This window comes from Rhinolophus hipposideros, assembly GCF_964194185.1.
Source record: "Rhinolophus hipposideros genome assembly, chromosome: 20".
Classification (NCBI taxonomy): domain Eukaryota; kingdom Metazoa; phylum Chordata; class Mammalia; order Chiroptera; family Rhinolophidae; genus Rhinolophus; species Rhinolophus hipposideros.
Window position 1 is genome coordinate 33,135,227 of NC_138066.1, and position 17,480 is coordinate 33,152,706.

Consider the following 17,480-nt stretch of genomic DNA (forward strand, 5'->3'; position numbering starts at 1 on the left):
AGTTTTAGGTTTAGAGAAAAATTGCAACGATAGTCCAGGAAGTTCCAATATATCCTCTCTTGCTTTTTAAACACATGTCAAAAGTACTCAAAAATGATTCCAAAGCAGCTACAATTTTATAGAAGGAGGAGTGAGTGTGGTAAAAATGCCCCAGCAGGGACCTACCTGGTATTTGCTCCGAAGCCTGGAGGAGGCAGCCTTCCCATCGCTAACTTTCCCACAGCAAGAAGGAGGAATTGCAGGAGCTAGACTCCTGAGAGACTCCTACCAGCCTCTGTCCCTCTGCCCCCACCCCAATATGCTGCAACTTATGCGTGAGTCATGTGACCCTGAAACCAAGGCACCACACCATATCTCTTCAGATCTCAGGGTGCAGACATGTAAAGATGGCTCAAAGTCACTGCACCTGGTAAAGGATCCAGCCTCCAACCTTGACACTGCATCTCTGGAGGGGAAACTATGCCAGGAAGCAGGCACTGCTACCATGTGTCCTTCTGGACAATTTCTCTTTGCTGCTCCTCTCCCATATCCGTGGTTTCGTTCATCATTATTTCCCCTGAGGCTGCTGTAAAAACCACTTCACCCATCTTCTCTGTGTCTTCTCTCTTACCACTCCCAATCCTTCCCACATATTCTGTATGTAGAGTCTGAGAACAGAAACTCCACTTTTCACAAAGAAGGAAAAAGATAGAGGTGAAGTGAGATGTGGGAGATCACACATAATACAGGGACTCAGGTTAGGGCGCTCCCCGGCTCAAAATTTGTCAGTGGCTCCCTAGTGCGCACTCAATTGATGTCAGTCAAAATCCTCATTCTGACTTCCAAGTCCCTTCACATGAGAGCTTCCATTTTTCTTGACAACTGTAATTTCCCTATACCATCCAGTAAAAGAGGGTTATTAACTGTTCCTCAAGCAGGAGGAGGCTTTTCCACCTTTATTTACTCTGGGTTCTTCCACCGGAAAGTCCTTCTGCCTCTTCAAGTCTGTGGTGTTCAGAGCCCATCTCAAATGCCATTCAACACACATGCAAGACACTTCCCTTCTTTTCTTATATCCGACTCCCTCCTTTTATAGCCTGTGGCACTTTATACCTTTTTCATGGCACTTGGCCTATTGTACTTTTCTAAAAAAATAGTCTATTTTGAGATAACAGCATATTCATAGAATTTATGAGAAAGGACAGGGAGCCATCCTGTTTACCCAGTTTTGCCCAACGGTGACATCTTGCAATATTACAGCAGTGTCACACCAGGACATGGACACCTGCTCTGTGAGTGAGGGAGAGAACCCTTATCTGTGATCTTGTCCTTCACTTGCCTCCCTTTGTCAGTTCTTAGAGGGAGGGGGCTCAGTTCCCCCTCCCTCAGCTTTCTCCCCAGGTCACCTCTTCTTTTCCTCACATCCTTTCAGCCTTAGAGAGGAAGCGAGACTTTGGTTTTCTGTGTCCATTGCTCTGATTCTCCCAAATGTTAGTGACTTTTAGTATTTCTTGGGGCTTACGGTCATTCCCGTTAAACACCCTGGTTTGCCTGAAACAGCGAATGTTCTGCGCTGGTTTCTGAGTGTGGATGTGCGACATGGATTCGGAACTGAGTGCTGCTAGGCTTGGTGGGGACCTCGGATTCTGTCCCCCACGCCCCTTCTGGGGCACTACCGTGGCTTTTACACCGGCCCCGTGAGGCCAATTGTTCAGTGCTTAGGATGCGAAGTCTCCAAGAGACAAGGTTCCCTGGAGTCGCGTTTAGTCTTTTGTTTTGGTGGGAGGTCTAGAGCAGCACCGCTTGGGCCCTGCCTGGTGTGGCATCCCCCACCCCCATCTTTCTCCCTCAGGGCGCCTGCGGGAATGGCCTGTGCACCGCGAACAGGTGTCTCCCCGTCGCCCCCCCCCCCCGCCCCCCAGTCCCCCCACCCCCCCAGCCCCCGCCTCTGTCCGGGGTGCCCCCCGCCCGCCCGCCAGCGCGCCACTTCCTGAGCGCAGCCCCGCCCTGCGGCTCAGCCCCGCGGCGTCCGCGGCTGTGGCGACAGAGGTACAGGTGCCTTCGCCCTGCCGCCCACCGCCTTCCCGGTCCGCCGGCCTCTGCACCAGGCCTTCACGGCCGCTCTCCTGCCACACACTCGGCCTCCCTCCGCCCCACCAAATGCAGGCCGCCGCCGTCCTCCCCGAGGAGATCCGTTGGCTCCTGGCAGGTAACGCCCTGGCCCTCCGGGAAGTCCCTCCAGTGCTGAGCTGAGGGCAGGAAAGGAGACGCCAGCGCCTCCCGAGGCTGGGCTTTCTTTTCATCACTCACCACCTTCTAGAACCTCCAGGCTGTTAGAGTCCTCAACCCTGCAAAGCCAGATTTTCATCCTCCTACCTCAGGGGCTCCTGCACTCCCCTCAGTTCCACACTTTCTTTCTTCTCAAGGCATCGCCACCGCTCCACTTCGCCTCCCAGGCTTCTGAACAACTGCAGGCCAGGTTCGTGGTCCCCCCTCCATGCCACCTGGCCTGGCCTTTACTCTGTCTCTTTTTCCTTAGGATGATTCCCTCAGGCCTGTCCGTTTGTACCCTCCTCCCTTCCCACCCCAGGACACTCACCATCTCTCACAGAAGACCCTCACCCTCTTGCTTAGAGCTCCCTGAGGCCCTCAAGGGGATTGTGAGGGGCTCATGGGATTCTGTGGCCAAGGCTTGGGGCTTAATGAGTTTTTGTCAGCGCCAAATCCCCTGGCTTCCCTCTCTACCAGCCTGTAGTCTGCTGGGGGCTCATTATCCACCCAGGGCAGGCTGACCCTCGGTATCCCATTTCTTCTTGTTCTAGAAGTGCCCCACTGGTGTGTTCACCTGCAAACTCGAGTACCTAAGCCGTGAAGGCCATACTCACACTCAACACGTCTTACTAACACTCCAAAGAGACTTGTACTAATGGGCAATAGCATCTGCTCAGTTCACACTTTTTGTTTTTGGTGAAAGTAACCTGTTTTCCTGTAACTGACCTTCTTGAAAAGACAGAGGCCTGGAATCTGTGCTGCCATAAGGGTCCCAGGAGGAAACTCAGAACTAAGCCTTTTGGCATGTCAGTGACATTTTTGACATGCATTTAGCAGATGGCCTGCTTTGGGCAGGTCATACTTTTGGCAAGCAGTAATTTTTTCAGTTTCTCTGGATTTAATTGGTTTTGTATCTCCATTACTTTGTTATCTTGGTATAAATGCCTCCTAATCAAATATTTGGCAAGTCCTTTTAGTCTCTGTTTGCAGCATTGTTTCCATTCAGGATTGTTTCTGTGTAAAAGCTGTCAACTAGATATTTCTTTTGAGGTGAACTTTCCAAAATCTGTTTTACTTCTATGACCCGAATAAATGTAAAATTTCAGAGCAGAAAAGTGTCTGCAGGTTAAAAGAACATCATTTGGGTATCTGAGAAGAAACCATTCAGCCTTCCCTCTGCTGTTGATTCAATATTCATTGTGTAGAGAGGCTGTTAAGTGTGGTTTCCAGGAAAGAAGAACTGTAGCAAAAAGTTTAATTCTGCCCTTGCATTTAAAGATACAAAGTGATTCTTTTTATTGGTATCTGTCATTTGATGAGAGGAAACCTATTTTACAAGCTTGTTAAACTACACTTCTGTTTTGTGTGCAGCCTCCGTAGAAAATTCCTTTTTATTTTCAGAGACTTGCAATGAAATCTTCTCCTTCAACATTTTTGATGTGCAGTTCTTTATTGTTCAAAACTGACACTTTGGTAAACAACTCATTTCTGCACCTGCCACCTTCTTTTAGCTTAGATTATTTTCTTGTTAGCTGACTGTTTTTAATTGAAGTCTTCAGATCTCCTTCTAAAGCAGAACCTTTGTTTGCTGACAAGTAGAGCAGGGTATGAATGGAGATTAATTGCATGTCACATACTTCTGTATCAAACTTGCTGTGTTTTAACAATCTCTGTTGGTGCTCTAGTCTTTAGAATATATGGAAGAGTCTGAGATTAAATTTTAAGGAACTTCATTAGTTAATGTATTTCTTTAAGGCCTTTAAAAAAAGTTTGCAATTAGAGTTTGAATCTGAAACAGAGAAAAAAAATGTAAAGGTGGGATTCAACCAATAATCCTATTGAAAAATGTTTGAAAAATATGTTTCTGAAAGGTTCATGTAATCATAGCAACATATTGGTTATAGGCTTTGGTTTTCATGGAACACTGTCTCTGGCATAGACCAGCAGAATTACTCATTATACTACAAATTGTGGCTATTAGAAACCCATAATTGCTTTCAATTTAGCGTATGTTGCTGTTTACTTGTTTCTCCCCTCGCATACTTTTTAAGGTTGACTGTTGACAATTAGAAAATATGTAGGTCCTGATCTCTATATCATCACTCAGTGGAGGGAGTTACAGGGTGAGAGGGCTGTCACTTTAGTGCTGCCACATGGCCGTGGGGGTGGAGTTTCCACAATGAATTACTGTTTTCATAAACCAAGGCACAAGCATTTGCACAGTGATTTAATGTTGGCTATCACAGCCATAACTTCAGCATTTATTTATTTATAACTACATGGGCATAAGTGACGGGTGTTTTTGACATAATGGGTGTGCTTTAAAAAATAAAACATGCAAAAAATTGTGAAAGGTTTATGCCAAAATTTTGCATAATGAAGAAGGGAGCAGAAATTCTGGTCTAAAATTAATTTTGCTTGAGGATAAAATTTTAGACATTTCAAAATATTTCATTCAACCCAGAAACTCCACTTCTAGGAATCAGTGTTGCTGAGATTAAAGGACATGAAGCATATATAAATATCCATTCTTAATATCCGTGAGTTGGGAAAGGTGGGGCAATGGTATGAATGAATTATTCATCTTATGGAATATTTTGCAGCCATTAAAAAAGATGTGATGGATAGGCTTAGAAAGTATCCATAACATATTTTTAAGACTAAAAAACAAGGTGTACGATAATATATATATATATATATATATATATATAACATCCCATTTTTGTCTGAAAAATGTTTGTGCAATCCTAGGAAGAAGAAAGAAAGAATATACACTAAGCTTTTAACATCGGTTTCCTTGGGAGGGGAGTGAGAGGATGGAAGAGAGAGATTATTAATTATATTTCATATATCTTTGTGTTTTTTGAATTGTGGCAATGGCCAAGTATGATTTTGTAATCAGGAAAAAACAATCAGGAAGGTTATTTTAAAGAAAAAGGAACAAACAAAAGACAAATAGAAGCTTGGAGAGGTCAGAGTGCTAAAGGGCCATTAACCAAGATTGTGATTATATTTTTCTCTTGTTAGCCCTGGAGGTGTATGTGTGGAATTAAAAAAAAAAAAAATCCTTTCTTGGATTTTTGGCAAGTGTTAAAGCAGTGAGAGACTATTAGTATAACTCAGGAAACAGCTTCCTCAGATAGACTGTCAAGCTCTCAAATAGAAATAGTAACTAGTCTGTATCAGCAAATAAGTACCTTATAGATAAGTAAAATGAAGGGCATTTACTGCATTATTGAAACAGGAGGGAATATTCAGGGCTGTTTTCAAATAATCAGGCTTCAGATGTAGAGGCTATCTTTTTGTTTTTGTTTTGTGATAACCATGATGAAAATAAAAACAATGGAGTGCTGGCAGTTTGCATAATCTTTGTTCCACAGATATAAACACAATCAGTTTCTTCCTTGTCTTTCTAGTCCTGCATTTGAAGTCAGAAGCACAGAAGACAAGTAGGAAGGAGGGAGAATAAATGTTTCTTTGGCTCACAGTGTGTCCTGTGTGAAGGAATGGGGCCTATTGTCTTTACCCTAATAGTTGATAGGGCCCAACTACCTGCAAGGTACCTAAGTCCTGCTCAGAATATGGATTAAAGCCAAAATAACATCCACAACCCAGCTGCATTTCGTAGCAATTGCTGTGTTAATGCTGATTCTGATGTGCCTATGGTTACTTATTTTTAAACTTCCTAGGAAAGAATGGTCATTAATCATTTCCTTCCAGATTGTTCTCCAGATTTGTATTGGTCGATGCAGCCAACCATAAAATCCTTTTAATGTAGTAAACCGCCAACTCTATGGAACTCGCAGGAGTAACTGCTCTGGATAACCGAGGATATTCTTAAGCACTCTAACTTTTTTATTATAAACATTTGTGATCATTTTTTTTTTTCTAAAATGCATTAGGAGTTTTTCTCATCTTCTCAATCAGTCAGTCTGTGTTCAAAGGGATCTCCCTTGAACACTTTAACTCAGAGTTGTTGTAGTGAATATGTTATTGTACTTTACGAAAGTATGATAAAGCCTATCATACTTTACAATTTGCTCATCTGTAAAATGGAGATAACAATAGTAGTTATATTATAAATAAAGGACTAAATATTTGAAAAGAACTTAGAATAGTATCTGGAATTATGAAACACTATTAAGTGTTTGGTAAATAAAATTAAAATCCTGTTTAGGGATGTTTCTGTAATAATTGCACCTGGACTGCTTTGTGAATGTCTATGTCTGTTTTATATTTTTGTCACTTTTTTCCTACTATTAGGCCCAACTTATCACTTTGCTCTCAGTGTATCTGTATTCCCAGTGCTACTGGAACATTAAATAATGAAGTTTGTTGGAATTACAATATGTCTAAAAGAACGTATGAAGGGCCGTTTTGATGAACACGGTACCCAAACCTTTAGGTGTGGCTTTTGTGACTTGTATTTTGGCTGCTCAGAGTCGTTTTTGCTTAAGTTTTGATAGTGGATGGTCTTCTATATAGGTGGGGTAACTGGTCAGTTGAATTCTGAGACGTGAATTAGGACCATACTTCTATTTCTTTTTTATGTTAGATCTTTCTGATTATAAAAGTAATAATGCTCATTGTAGATTACTTAGAAAACACACAATGACATACAGTGACCCACAGTCAACAATTGTTAAATTTTCATGTATTTCTTTCAGTTTTTATTATATGTACATACTTTAAAGGTTAGGACATATTGTGTATACAGTTTCGTATACTGATTTTTCCACTTATAGTGTTTCACTTGCTCTTGTCTCCTGAAGATTTTCTTAGACCATGTATTTTTTTTCTTTTAAGTGATGTAGAAGTTATACATCCTGGTTTTATTCCACTAGTAGTTTTACCCTTATGGCTTAAAAAAACCAAAACAAATAAAAACATATCCTTAGCAACATTAAGAGTGAATATTTATCTTTTGGCTCTTTCCTCCAGTGTGAAATGTGAAATTGCTAATATAATCTGATGTTTTTAGACTCAGAGAATTACTAATGTTTTTATTATGTATATTATATTACAAAAAGTATTAGCATTTGCATAATATTTTAAAATCATCCTTATAATAATATTTTTGTCCTGTTTAACTTGTTCACTGCTTACTTTTTGTATCATGGCTTTTTCATGCTTAAACCCTATTGAATCTCTTAGATATTTGGACTATGCTAATATAGTAGTCGCCACTAGACACATGTGGGTGTTTAAATTAAACATTAAATAAAAGAAAAAATTCGGTTCCTCAATTGTACTAGCTACATTTCAGCCACCCAGTAGCCAGAGTGGCTACAGTTGTGGATGGTGCATAAAGCCCTAGTAGGTGACAACCTAGAATATAATGCTGAGTGAATTTCTTAGGAAGGGTACTTTGATACTACACTTACTGAGCCCTGCAGGTTTAAGTATATGTCTATCTAGTTTCACATAACTTAGCTGTGCGCATGAGGTTCTAGGGTCACACTTTCCCCCTTCCTTCTTATTCCTTCCAAACTCAACCTCTAGAAATTCTTCCATTATCTTCTTCAGTTTTGTGGAGAAGTCTGCCAGCCTGATATATTTCTTTTATAACCCATTCCTCCCACCTCCTGCCTAGATGTTCATAGGATATTTTTCTTTTGTTCTCAAACATGGCACTAGTTAGTGTCAAGGTCTTACACTATTTAATAATTTTGCCTGGTATATAGTGAATCATTTTGATCTACAGACTCAGGTCCTTCTTTAACTTGGGAAAGTTTTTTTTCTATTATCATTGCTTCTGCTCCATCTGTTTTACTCTGTCATACTAGGGTTTATATACATAAACAACGCTGATGTACTATCTCTGTTTCATCTTTTTAAAATTTTTTTATTGGGGAATATTGGGGAACAGTATGCTTCTCCAGGGCCCATCAGCTCCAGGTGGTTGTTCTTCAATCTAGTTGTGGAGGGCACAGCTCAGCCCCAAGTCCAGTCGCCCTTTTCAATCTTTAGTTGCAGGGGGCGCAGCCCACCATCCCATGTGGGAATCAAACCGGCACCCTTGTTGTTGAGAGCTCACGCTCTAACCAACTGAGGTATCTGGCCGCCCAAGTTTCATCTCTTTTATTGTCTCATCTGTCACTGACTTCATTAGGGTTTTAAGTCATCATTTATTTATTTTTTAAAAATTTCCATGTATCATTTCCTCATCATTCATTGTTTCATTTTCATTACTTCTATAAAGCTTTGGCTTATAGATATAGTGACTTTTTGGATGTTGTTGAGAATATGATTAGAAATTTTCTAAATATTTCTGTTCTTTACTAAATCCACTTTAGAGGGAAGCATTTTTCTTTGGTTCTCCAAGATGGTCTTTTCTTTTTGGACTTTAGTGTTTTCTCATAGGTCCTGTATATTTTCGTTGTGTTAAATTTGCCTAGATTCAAATCCTACTCAGCCACTTTTCTTACTACCTATTTGACTTTGGATCTCAATTTGCTTATCTGTAAAATGGAGATAATAACATTACCTATCTCATAGAATTTATATGATGAGCACAGGAATAAATATTTGAAAATAATTTATCTGGAATGTGTTAAACACCATTAAGCATTTGGTAAATAAAATTAAAAGATATATTTTCTTTGAGGAAGTCCTATTGATCTCTCTTTGTAGCTTCCAGACATGGCCTTTTGTGTTGGTTGTTCATCCTTGCTTCTCTAAATTGGGGGAGGTTTGTAGGGGTTCTTTCAAGGTCTCCTCCATTTCCTTCTGTCCTTAGATCAGAGTCCAGTGATTATTTCTAGGAGAAATTTTATGGAGGAAGGAAAAAAGAAGTTAGCGTCATGGCTAACTTAGGAAAGATAATATGTTCCTTATCTTTGCATGTAAAAATAGTATTTTTGTATAACTCTCAGTTGAAAAAATGCAAACTTTTTGTTTGCTAGTTTAAAAAAAAAATTGGTAGAAATATTTGAACTTGATTGTGGGTATAGCCTGGACATTAGGTGGGCTGCCCAGGCCTTTTGAATTCTAGGTAATATCTACTCTCCAAGGAACCTCAAACATCTCAAGATCTGGGTAATTCTCAAGGAGCATTCCTTCTAGGCTCCTCGGTTTGGACACATGCTCTCTTTGTCCTGGGTAATACAGACGTAAACAGGTGGTTCCCAACTGGGGTGATTTTGTTTCTCAGGGGACTTTTGGCAGCATGTGGGGACATTTTTTCATCATTACAACTAGGGAGGGTGCTACTGGCATCTAGTGGGAAGAGGCCAGGCACACTGCTAAACTTCCTACAGCGCAGTCCCCACAGCAAGGAATTATGCTGTTTAAAATGTCAGTGACGCCAAGGTTGAGAAACTGTGGCCTAGATATAGCCTTGTCCTCAATTTCCATAAAAGCCTCTCCTTACTTACGATGTCCCTGTGAGTATAAAAGACATCACTGGAGATTCAGAAGGTGCAGGGCGAAGGAGGAGGGGTTTACATTGCGGTGATGCAAATGATTTCAATCTGAATATTAGACCTCCCTATTCCTAAACTCCCTTTTGCTACTCTAGTCATCAGAGAGTGCCCTCTGGCCCTTTACCCGGTGTGATTCCCAGCGTTATGCCTTCTCGCTGATACTTTCTCCCTTTATCCTATCTGGAACAAAGTAAATTAAAAAAATTTTTTTTCCTTGCCACATGAAAAGGCAGTTTATGTATCTGTTTAGTTGCTTAGGTTCCCACCAACACCCACATACAGAAACAAGATACTTTGCCAAATAATGACAGTTTTCTCCCTAAGAGGAATTCTAGCGTTAGCTATTAAGATAATAACATTTTTACCTCATTATGTAAGTGTAATACTTAACCAATTTTTAATCATTTTAAATATAGGAAAAATAAGGTAAATTTCAAGTTGTACCATCATTTGAGAATTTTAATATAGTGACAAAACTATTATAGATCAAATTTTTTCATGTTATAAACCATTACACCCTACAGAAATCCTATAATTTCTGCTACATTTATTCATATTTATTTCCCCTGTGTTTCCAAGTTCATTGCTTGCTTTTCCGGTTTGTCAGTACTGCATTATAGGTTAGGTGATTATAACAGATGGCTTTTCAGGTTTGGAGTCTTTGAGTTTCACTGTTTAATTTTACTATTCAGCTTTTCATGGAAGATAAGACAGATGTGGGCTCAAGAACAGGTCTTAGCATCCAGAGAGCAAGCTTTCCTGAAGGCCGATGGCTTTGATAAAATCATTTATGAATTACTTAAATTCTCATCTAGGGCCTCCTTCTGTCCTTCTGACATTGCTGACATTCTAATATTAGTATCTTATAGTGAAATTTTTGTTCAGATAATAGGAGCTTTACTAAAATGAATCCAGTGGCACATATTTATACTTACTTAAAATCAATATTGTAGATGAATTGGAATTAAAGTGCTGTATATTATAAATCTAGTATGAGAAGTATACTGAGGTACATAGCTACAGAAAATCTCTCTTAACTGCATTGTAATAAACCTCCTTAAAATCACTGTCCCTTTAAAATAGTTTTCCTTTCTGATAACTTCTTTTGTGAACCTTTTCATCCATTATTCCCTCCCTCCTCCCTCCCTTCATCCCTCCTTTCCTTTCTTCTTTTCTTCCTCCCTTCTCAGTACTTTTAAGGTATATAAAATGTACCAATCTTAAATGTTACAACAAGATGACTTTAATATATGTACATACCTGCGTGATTACCTCCCAGATCAAGACATAAATGTTACCATCACCCGAGAGAATTTCCTTTCTAGTTCTGGAACTTCATACAAGCAGTATGATCTCTTGCGTGTGTGTCCTCAATGCAATGGTGAGAATTATCCGTGTTGTTATGTGTCTCAGTTTTGTCTTATATTTTTTGCTAAGTAGTATTCCATTGTGTGACTATCCCACAATTTATTTATCATCCATGCTTTTGCTGAGGGACATTGAGTTTTTCAGTTTTTGGTTATCATGAATACAGCTGCTATGAGCATGCCTGTTTTGTGAACATGAGCACTCATTTTTCTTGAATAAATATCTAGGAGTAGAATTACTGGGTCATAGAGTAGGCATATATTTAATTTTATCATAAACTATCAACAGTTTTTCAAAGTGAATGTACCTATTCTACAGTCCCACCAGCAATGTATGAGTGCTTCAGTTGTGCCGTTTTCTCACCAACACTTGGTATTGCAGTCTTTTTATTTTTAAACATCCTGGTGGACGTTCTGGTCCATGTATTTTATTATTAAATACAAAAATAACTCATGGATATATTATTGTAGAATAATTGCACAACATAAAAATACATAGACAATTTGGTTTTTTTAACAGCAGTGTTGCATACTTTTCCGTGTGAATCCGTCTATCACTGTGTGTGTATGTACTGCTGCACAATAGTTAAAAATTTATTTAACTGTTCTCCTATTGGTGGATGTTTAGGTTGTTTCCAATTTTTTTATATTTACACAGTGCTGAAGGGAGCACATCTGTATGTGCATTTTTGTGTACATATGCGAATATTTCTTGAAGATAGACTCTTAGACTCCCAAATGAAGATTGCAGACATGTTAATCCTAGATTTTCAGTCTGGCCACTAGTTAAAACTTAATCTAAAGTACTCTCTGTGTTTTAATTTTTGTTTTTTGTTTTTCCTGTGTTGTGAGTATATAGGTATTGTCATCCCCCACCCCCCCACAGGAGGTAGGAGGAGAATTAAAAACATAAACATGACACATTTCTTGGGTCATGGGGCAGAAACAATCAGCAGGTTGAAGCAAACTAAAACCAGAACATGCCGAAAATTTCTCTGTCCTATGTTGACAACTTCCTGTGAGCCAAAACAAAGCTGGTGGGTGTGATTTTTAACCTTGCCAACAAGTTTACCCTTTAAAAAAAAGGCAAAAAATATATGCCTTAAGTATTATAATTAATTACCAGATCAAAAGCTTAATGCAAAGTTTAAAACAAGTTCTATACAAACTGAAAGTCATTTACCCCCCATTATGATACTTTTATTTAATTGGTATGAAAAAAGACAACAGAAAGCCTTCCATTATTAGGGTAGAAAAATTACCGTATTTTGCCGTGTATAGTGTGTACTTTTTTGGCCCAAATTTGTGAGGGAAAAATAAGGATGCACGTTATACATGGGTAGTACTAATTCCGTACCTATATAAATGTTTTAAATTCTTTTATTTATGCTTATGAGTTAAAACTTTAAAAATCAATAACGATATCCATATGCAAAATAACACCCTAGAATACGAGAATCAGTTTTGTTGAACTTATGACAAACTTGCAATGATGAAGAGTTCTTGGCCTTGTATGATGCGTAAATGTCATAAATTTGTCACCGGTACATAAAATATCTTGTACCTTGTATCTGTTCTTGTGTTTTGTAATTATTTTTTACATAAAATTTCTTGTACCATAATATGTAAAAGAAATTAGTGCTAAAATTCCTTTATAATACAAAAACAAGTACCTAAATGTAAACAAATAAAAATTTGAATTAAAAAATTAAAACGAAAGATTTTCTCCCCTCAAAGTTTGGGCCAAAAATATGGGTGCGCATTATACACTGCAAAATACGGTAAACACTGCCGTTTGAGGTTTGATTTTAGTGAGATATTTAAGAGTGACCGCAGATAGCCTAATGGTCTAATATCTTCAGTGTGCCTGTGGCAGGAAATCAGGAATATTTGTTTGTTTCTACCAGAAGCTGTCAATGAGACTATAGAAATTGGATTAGCCACTATGCTGGTTTCTTCTGTAAAATAGCAACATGTAACTTAAAGGGATAGTTGTGATCTTTAATTTAATGTACAGGATACCCAGGTATCTGGAATAAAAGGTGGTTTTCTATTTGTATTTCCAAGGTAGAGATTGTTGTGGTTTGGCAGGTGTGGTTTGCTGGGCATGGCAACGTGGGTGGGTATAGTCTGTTACTGGAAAGGATGCTTTATTAGCAGTTCATTCATGGAAGTCCTGAGGATGATGCAAAGTTTTACTCCCTGTCTGCCGCCATCACTCCAAACAGAGGGCAACTGGGTGTGCCTCCTCCCCTTTGTCTCCTCTCTCTTCTGCTCCCTAATCCCAACAAACCTTCCTCTCTGCCCCCCCCACACACACCCTGCCCCACACAGGCTCCCCTCTCCATGCAGCGTGGAGGGGTGATGTCTGGTCTTTAAGGCTTTAACTTCTTCAAAGTGTTCAGAATAAAGCATCTACAAGGCGAGCATTTTCTTTTTGGTCAGAAAAATACACCAGGTATCATTGAAAATCTAAGCAAAGATGAGGCTGAAGTAGCATCTTGCTCCTAGAATTTCTTTTTTTTTTTTTATATCAGGGAATAGTTTTCCAATGTTTACTTAGGTGTTTTCCTATAGAAACAAATTTTTATGGGAAAAAGAACCATGTTTTTAAGCTGATTCCTAGGCTAGGCCATTAAAAAAAAGGAAAACCTACCTTGTGAGTATTGTACCTAGAGGGGTGGACTGTGGGCATAATGTTTTGTTGGGGATGGTCATCCATCTTGGGCCTCCAGACATCCTTTCTGTCTTGAAGCCTGGACCACTCCGTGGGATCCCACCTTTTCTCTACCTGCTGCCTAACTGCAGGCTCTGATGGTATTTGTGACTGTGGAGTCCACTCCATGCCCGGGGCTGGGAAAGCAGAGAGGCTCTGATGGTATTTGTGACTGGGAGTCCATTCCATGCCTGGGGCTGGGGAAGCAGGGAGGAGCTGGGTGGGAGCCACGTGGGGTTCTGAGGATTAGGAAAGAGACCTCTTAATGGGCCAGAATGAGAATCCTGGGGCCTCACCTAGGCGGGAGATGAGAACCAGTGAAAGGAAACCAGAGAGAAAAAAGAGAATTTCCTCTCCTCATGTCTTCTTTCCTGTCTCCTCAACTCCACCTCCATCTCCCATTGAAAGTACAGCTACCAACAGGTTTGGAGGTGCTGTGATAAGAGACAGGAGGCTAAGAGAGGGGGTGAGGAATGATGACGGAAGTCAGCAGAAGGCTGTTGAGGTGAAATGACAATAAAATCATCAACAGCATAAGAATGGATATTTCCCTGCTCGCACCCAGCAGGACAACCATTCACATTTAAAGAATATTTGCAAGTACTTGAGGACTTGTTTTTACTAAAGAGAGGTCCTAAAATACTGCCCAGCATTAAACTTCATAGAACTAATTTGGTGAGTCACTTTAGCCTGTGCCTACTAACCCTTTGGCATATAGACAAAAATCTCAAATATTTTCTTGGGTATAATGCCAGGATAGGCAGAAATTTATGTCATCCTTCTTTTAGAAATGTGAGTTCTGCTTTAGTAGTTCAAATACTTTTACAAGATATCCCTTCTGGAACACTGATGGGTTTTTGGTTGTTGGAATTGTTTTCAGCAGCATTTGGCCATTCATCCTGCCTCCATATATATAAAAGGTTGATTGAAGCAAACTTTTGAATTGTAGACACATATATCAACAACAACAACAACAAAAACCATTTGCAACTGTTAGGGAACACCGACCTAAATGTTTTTTTTTTTTTCTTTCAGTGTATTAGGGGCATTACTTAGAAAACAGATGAAGGAAACCTTTATCTTCTAGTAGTTTGAAAAATGTGATCCATGAGCTGTCATTCTCCTCCAAGAAGTAAATAAGAGTAGCATTGTAAATGGACAGAGTCGGAGATTTGGGGGAATGTCAGAAACTTTCACCAGTCTATAAAACCTAGTGATCTTGGGTGCACCCTGCCAAGTCAGAATCTTTTCAGCTGGCCTCACTCACATCCTGCAGCAGTTTTTCCCAGGATAGAATGATCACATATCTATTGTGTTCCACATACTCTCTGTTCCCTTGTCCTTCTGTCTTTCTTTCCTATTTTCTTTCTCTACTCTTACTTGCTAGAATAGATAAGTTGCCTGGAAGCTGAGGAATCTGTGTTTTAGGGCCTCTATGAATTATAATAGGAAGAGGCATTTTTGCCAAAAGTGTGCTTATTTTTTAAATATGGGTCTTAAAATCATTATGTATTACTTTTAGTACAAAATGCTGTATGTTGCTATAAGCCTGCCTTCCACAATAATCTTTCACCATTGTCTTTCTTGCCCCTAACCTTTATATTCTGTTCTCCAAGTTGAAATTCTTTCCGTCTTTCCAACTGAACCGAGTGAGATTTGTCTCCTCAGGACCTTTGCACATGACGTCCCCATGCTGGTGCCATTCTTTTCCTCATTCTACCAACTCCCTTCCATCCCCAACATATATACTTGGCCTGCTAATTTGGGGGTTTCAGATGAAAGAAAGGTCAGGTCTTTGAGAGGTCTTCCCTGACTTACCTTTCCCTTTGGACTAGGTGCCTCTACCATGGGCCTATGCCACCTCACTTTTCTTATTATAACTCATACTATAATTTATTCTAATTGTCTATTTCAGTCTGTATTCTTTGCTGGACCCTCAACTCTTAAGATAAGAGTTTAGATTTATCTTATTCACTTTTTCAGTAATTAGAATATAATAAGTACTTGATAAATATTTGTTGAAGAATAAAGGCATTTAGAAAAAAGTGGCATTGTTTATGGTATGTTTCTGATTTTGTCTTTTTCCTTCGATGTGAGGGTATTTACACCACGTGGTATCGCTCACTCACCAGTGGAAGGTCATCAGGTGTTATATATAGTGAGTGCTGTGATGTCAGAGGTGTCTCGAGTGTTCTTATGCAGTGGTGGTTTTCAGAGTGGGTTTTGCAGTTGCCGGAGCCTAAGGCGTCCTGATGTGGCAGGATGTGATATGTATAGAAGTCTTACAAGAGATCTTGTTTGTTACAGGTTGATCACTTAATAGAAAATCCCCCAGATAGAGTGATGAGTGAGCTTGGTTAGAAGCAGGGGGTGATATGTCGTGAGACCTTTTCAAGTCTCTTTTCTGTTCAGTGGTGAGGAGTGTGTTTCTGAGCAGGGTTGCTCAGGCACTCTCAGGTCGTAATCACTATAAGTGGCTTCATTTTCTAAATTGAAAGGCACATGTATTATATATTAGTCTGTAATTTTCTTTCCTTAATGTCTTCATCAAGTTTTAATATCAGGGTTATGCTGGCATCATAAAATGAGTTGGCAACTGTATATAATACATATATACGTATAATTTCTCATATAACCCTTTCTTTTGATTATTTGTTTTCTTGGTTATACATTTGTTCATCTAGTCAGTTGTAGATGTATTTTTAGATCAGATTTAAAAAAAAAAACTAAAAGAGGCAACCAACTGAATGGGAGAAGAGTTTTGCAAACAGTGCCTCTGATAAGGGACTAATATCCAAAATATACAAGGAATTCATGCAACTCAACAACAAAAAAACAAACAACCCAATTGAAAAATGGGCAGAGGAACTGAAGAGACATTTCTCCAAAGAGGACATACAAATGGCAAATAGACATATGAAAAAATGCTCAACATCACTAATCATCAGAGAAATGCAAATAAAAACCACAATGAGCTATCACCTCACCCCAGTCAGAATGGCTATCATCAACAAGACAAATAGTAACAAGAGTTGGAGAGGCTGTGGAGAAAAAGGAAGCCTCATACACTGTTGGTGGGAACGCAGACTGGTGCAGCCGTTATGGAAGGCAGTGTGGAGGTTCCTCAAAAAATTACGAATAGAATTACCATATGACCCAGCAATCCCTCTCCTGGGTATCTACCCAAAAAATCTGAAAACATTTATCCATAAAGATACATGTGCTCCAATGTTCATTGCAGCTTTGTTTACGATGGCCAAGACATGGAAACAACCAAAATGTCCTTCGATAGATGAATGGATAAAGAAGTTGTGGTATATGTACACAATGGAATACTATTCGGTGGTAAGAAAAGATGAAATAGAACCATTTGTGACAACATGGATGGATCTTGAGAATATAATGCTAAGCGAAATAAGTCAGACAGAAAAAGCAGAGAACCATATGATTTCACTGATATGTTGTATATAAATCGAAAACAACAAAAGAACAAGATAAACAAATGAGAAACAAAAACTCATAGACAAAGACAATAGTTTGGTGGTTACCAGAGGGTAATGGGGGCGGGGGGTGGTAGATGAGGGTAAAGGGATCCAATATATGGTAATGGAAGGAGAACTGATTTGGGGTGGTGAACACACAATGGGATTTATAGATGATGTAATACAGAATTGCACACCTGAAATCTATGTAACTTAACTAACGATTGTCACCCCAATAAAC

General features: G+C 39.4%; 1 protein-coding gene across 1 annotated transcript in view; it reads left to right on the top strand.

Annotated features, from left to right (window-relative positions):
* The first annotated feature begins 2,007 nt into the window (after positions 1-2,007).
* Positions 2,008-17,480, top strand: part of SKAP1 (src kinase associated phosphoprotein 1) — a 276,068-nt gene continuing 260,595 nt past the window's right edge. Inside the window, exon 1 of the mRNA XM_081027669.1 lies at positions 2,008-2,188. Within this exon, the coding sequence (XP_080883795.1) occupies positions 2,140-2,188 (49 nt within the window). The 5' untranslated portion in view covers positions 2,008-2,139. The remainder of the gene's footprint in view (positions 2,189-17,480) is intronic.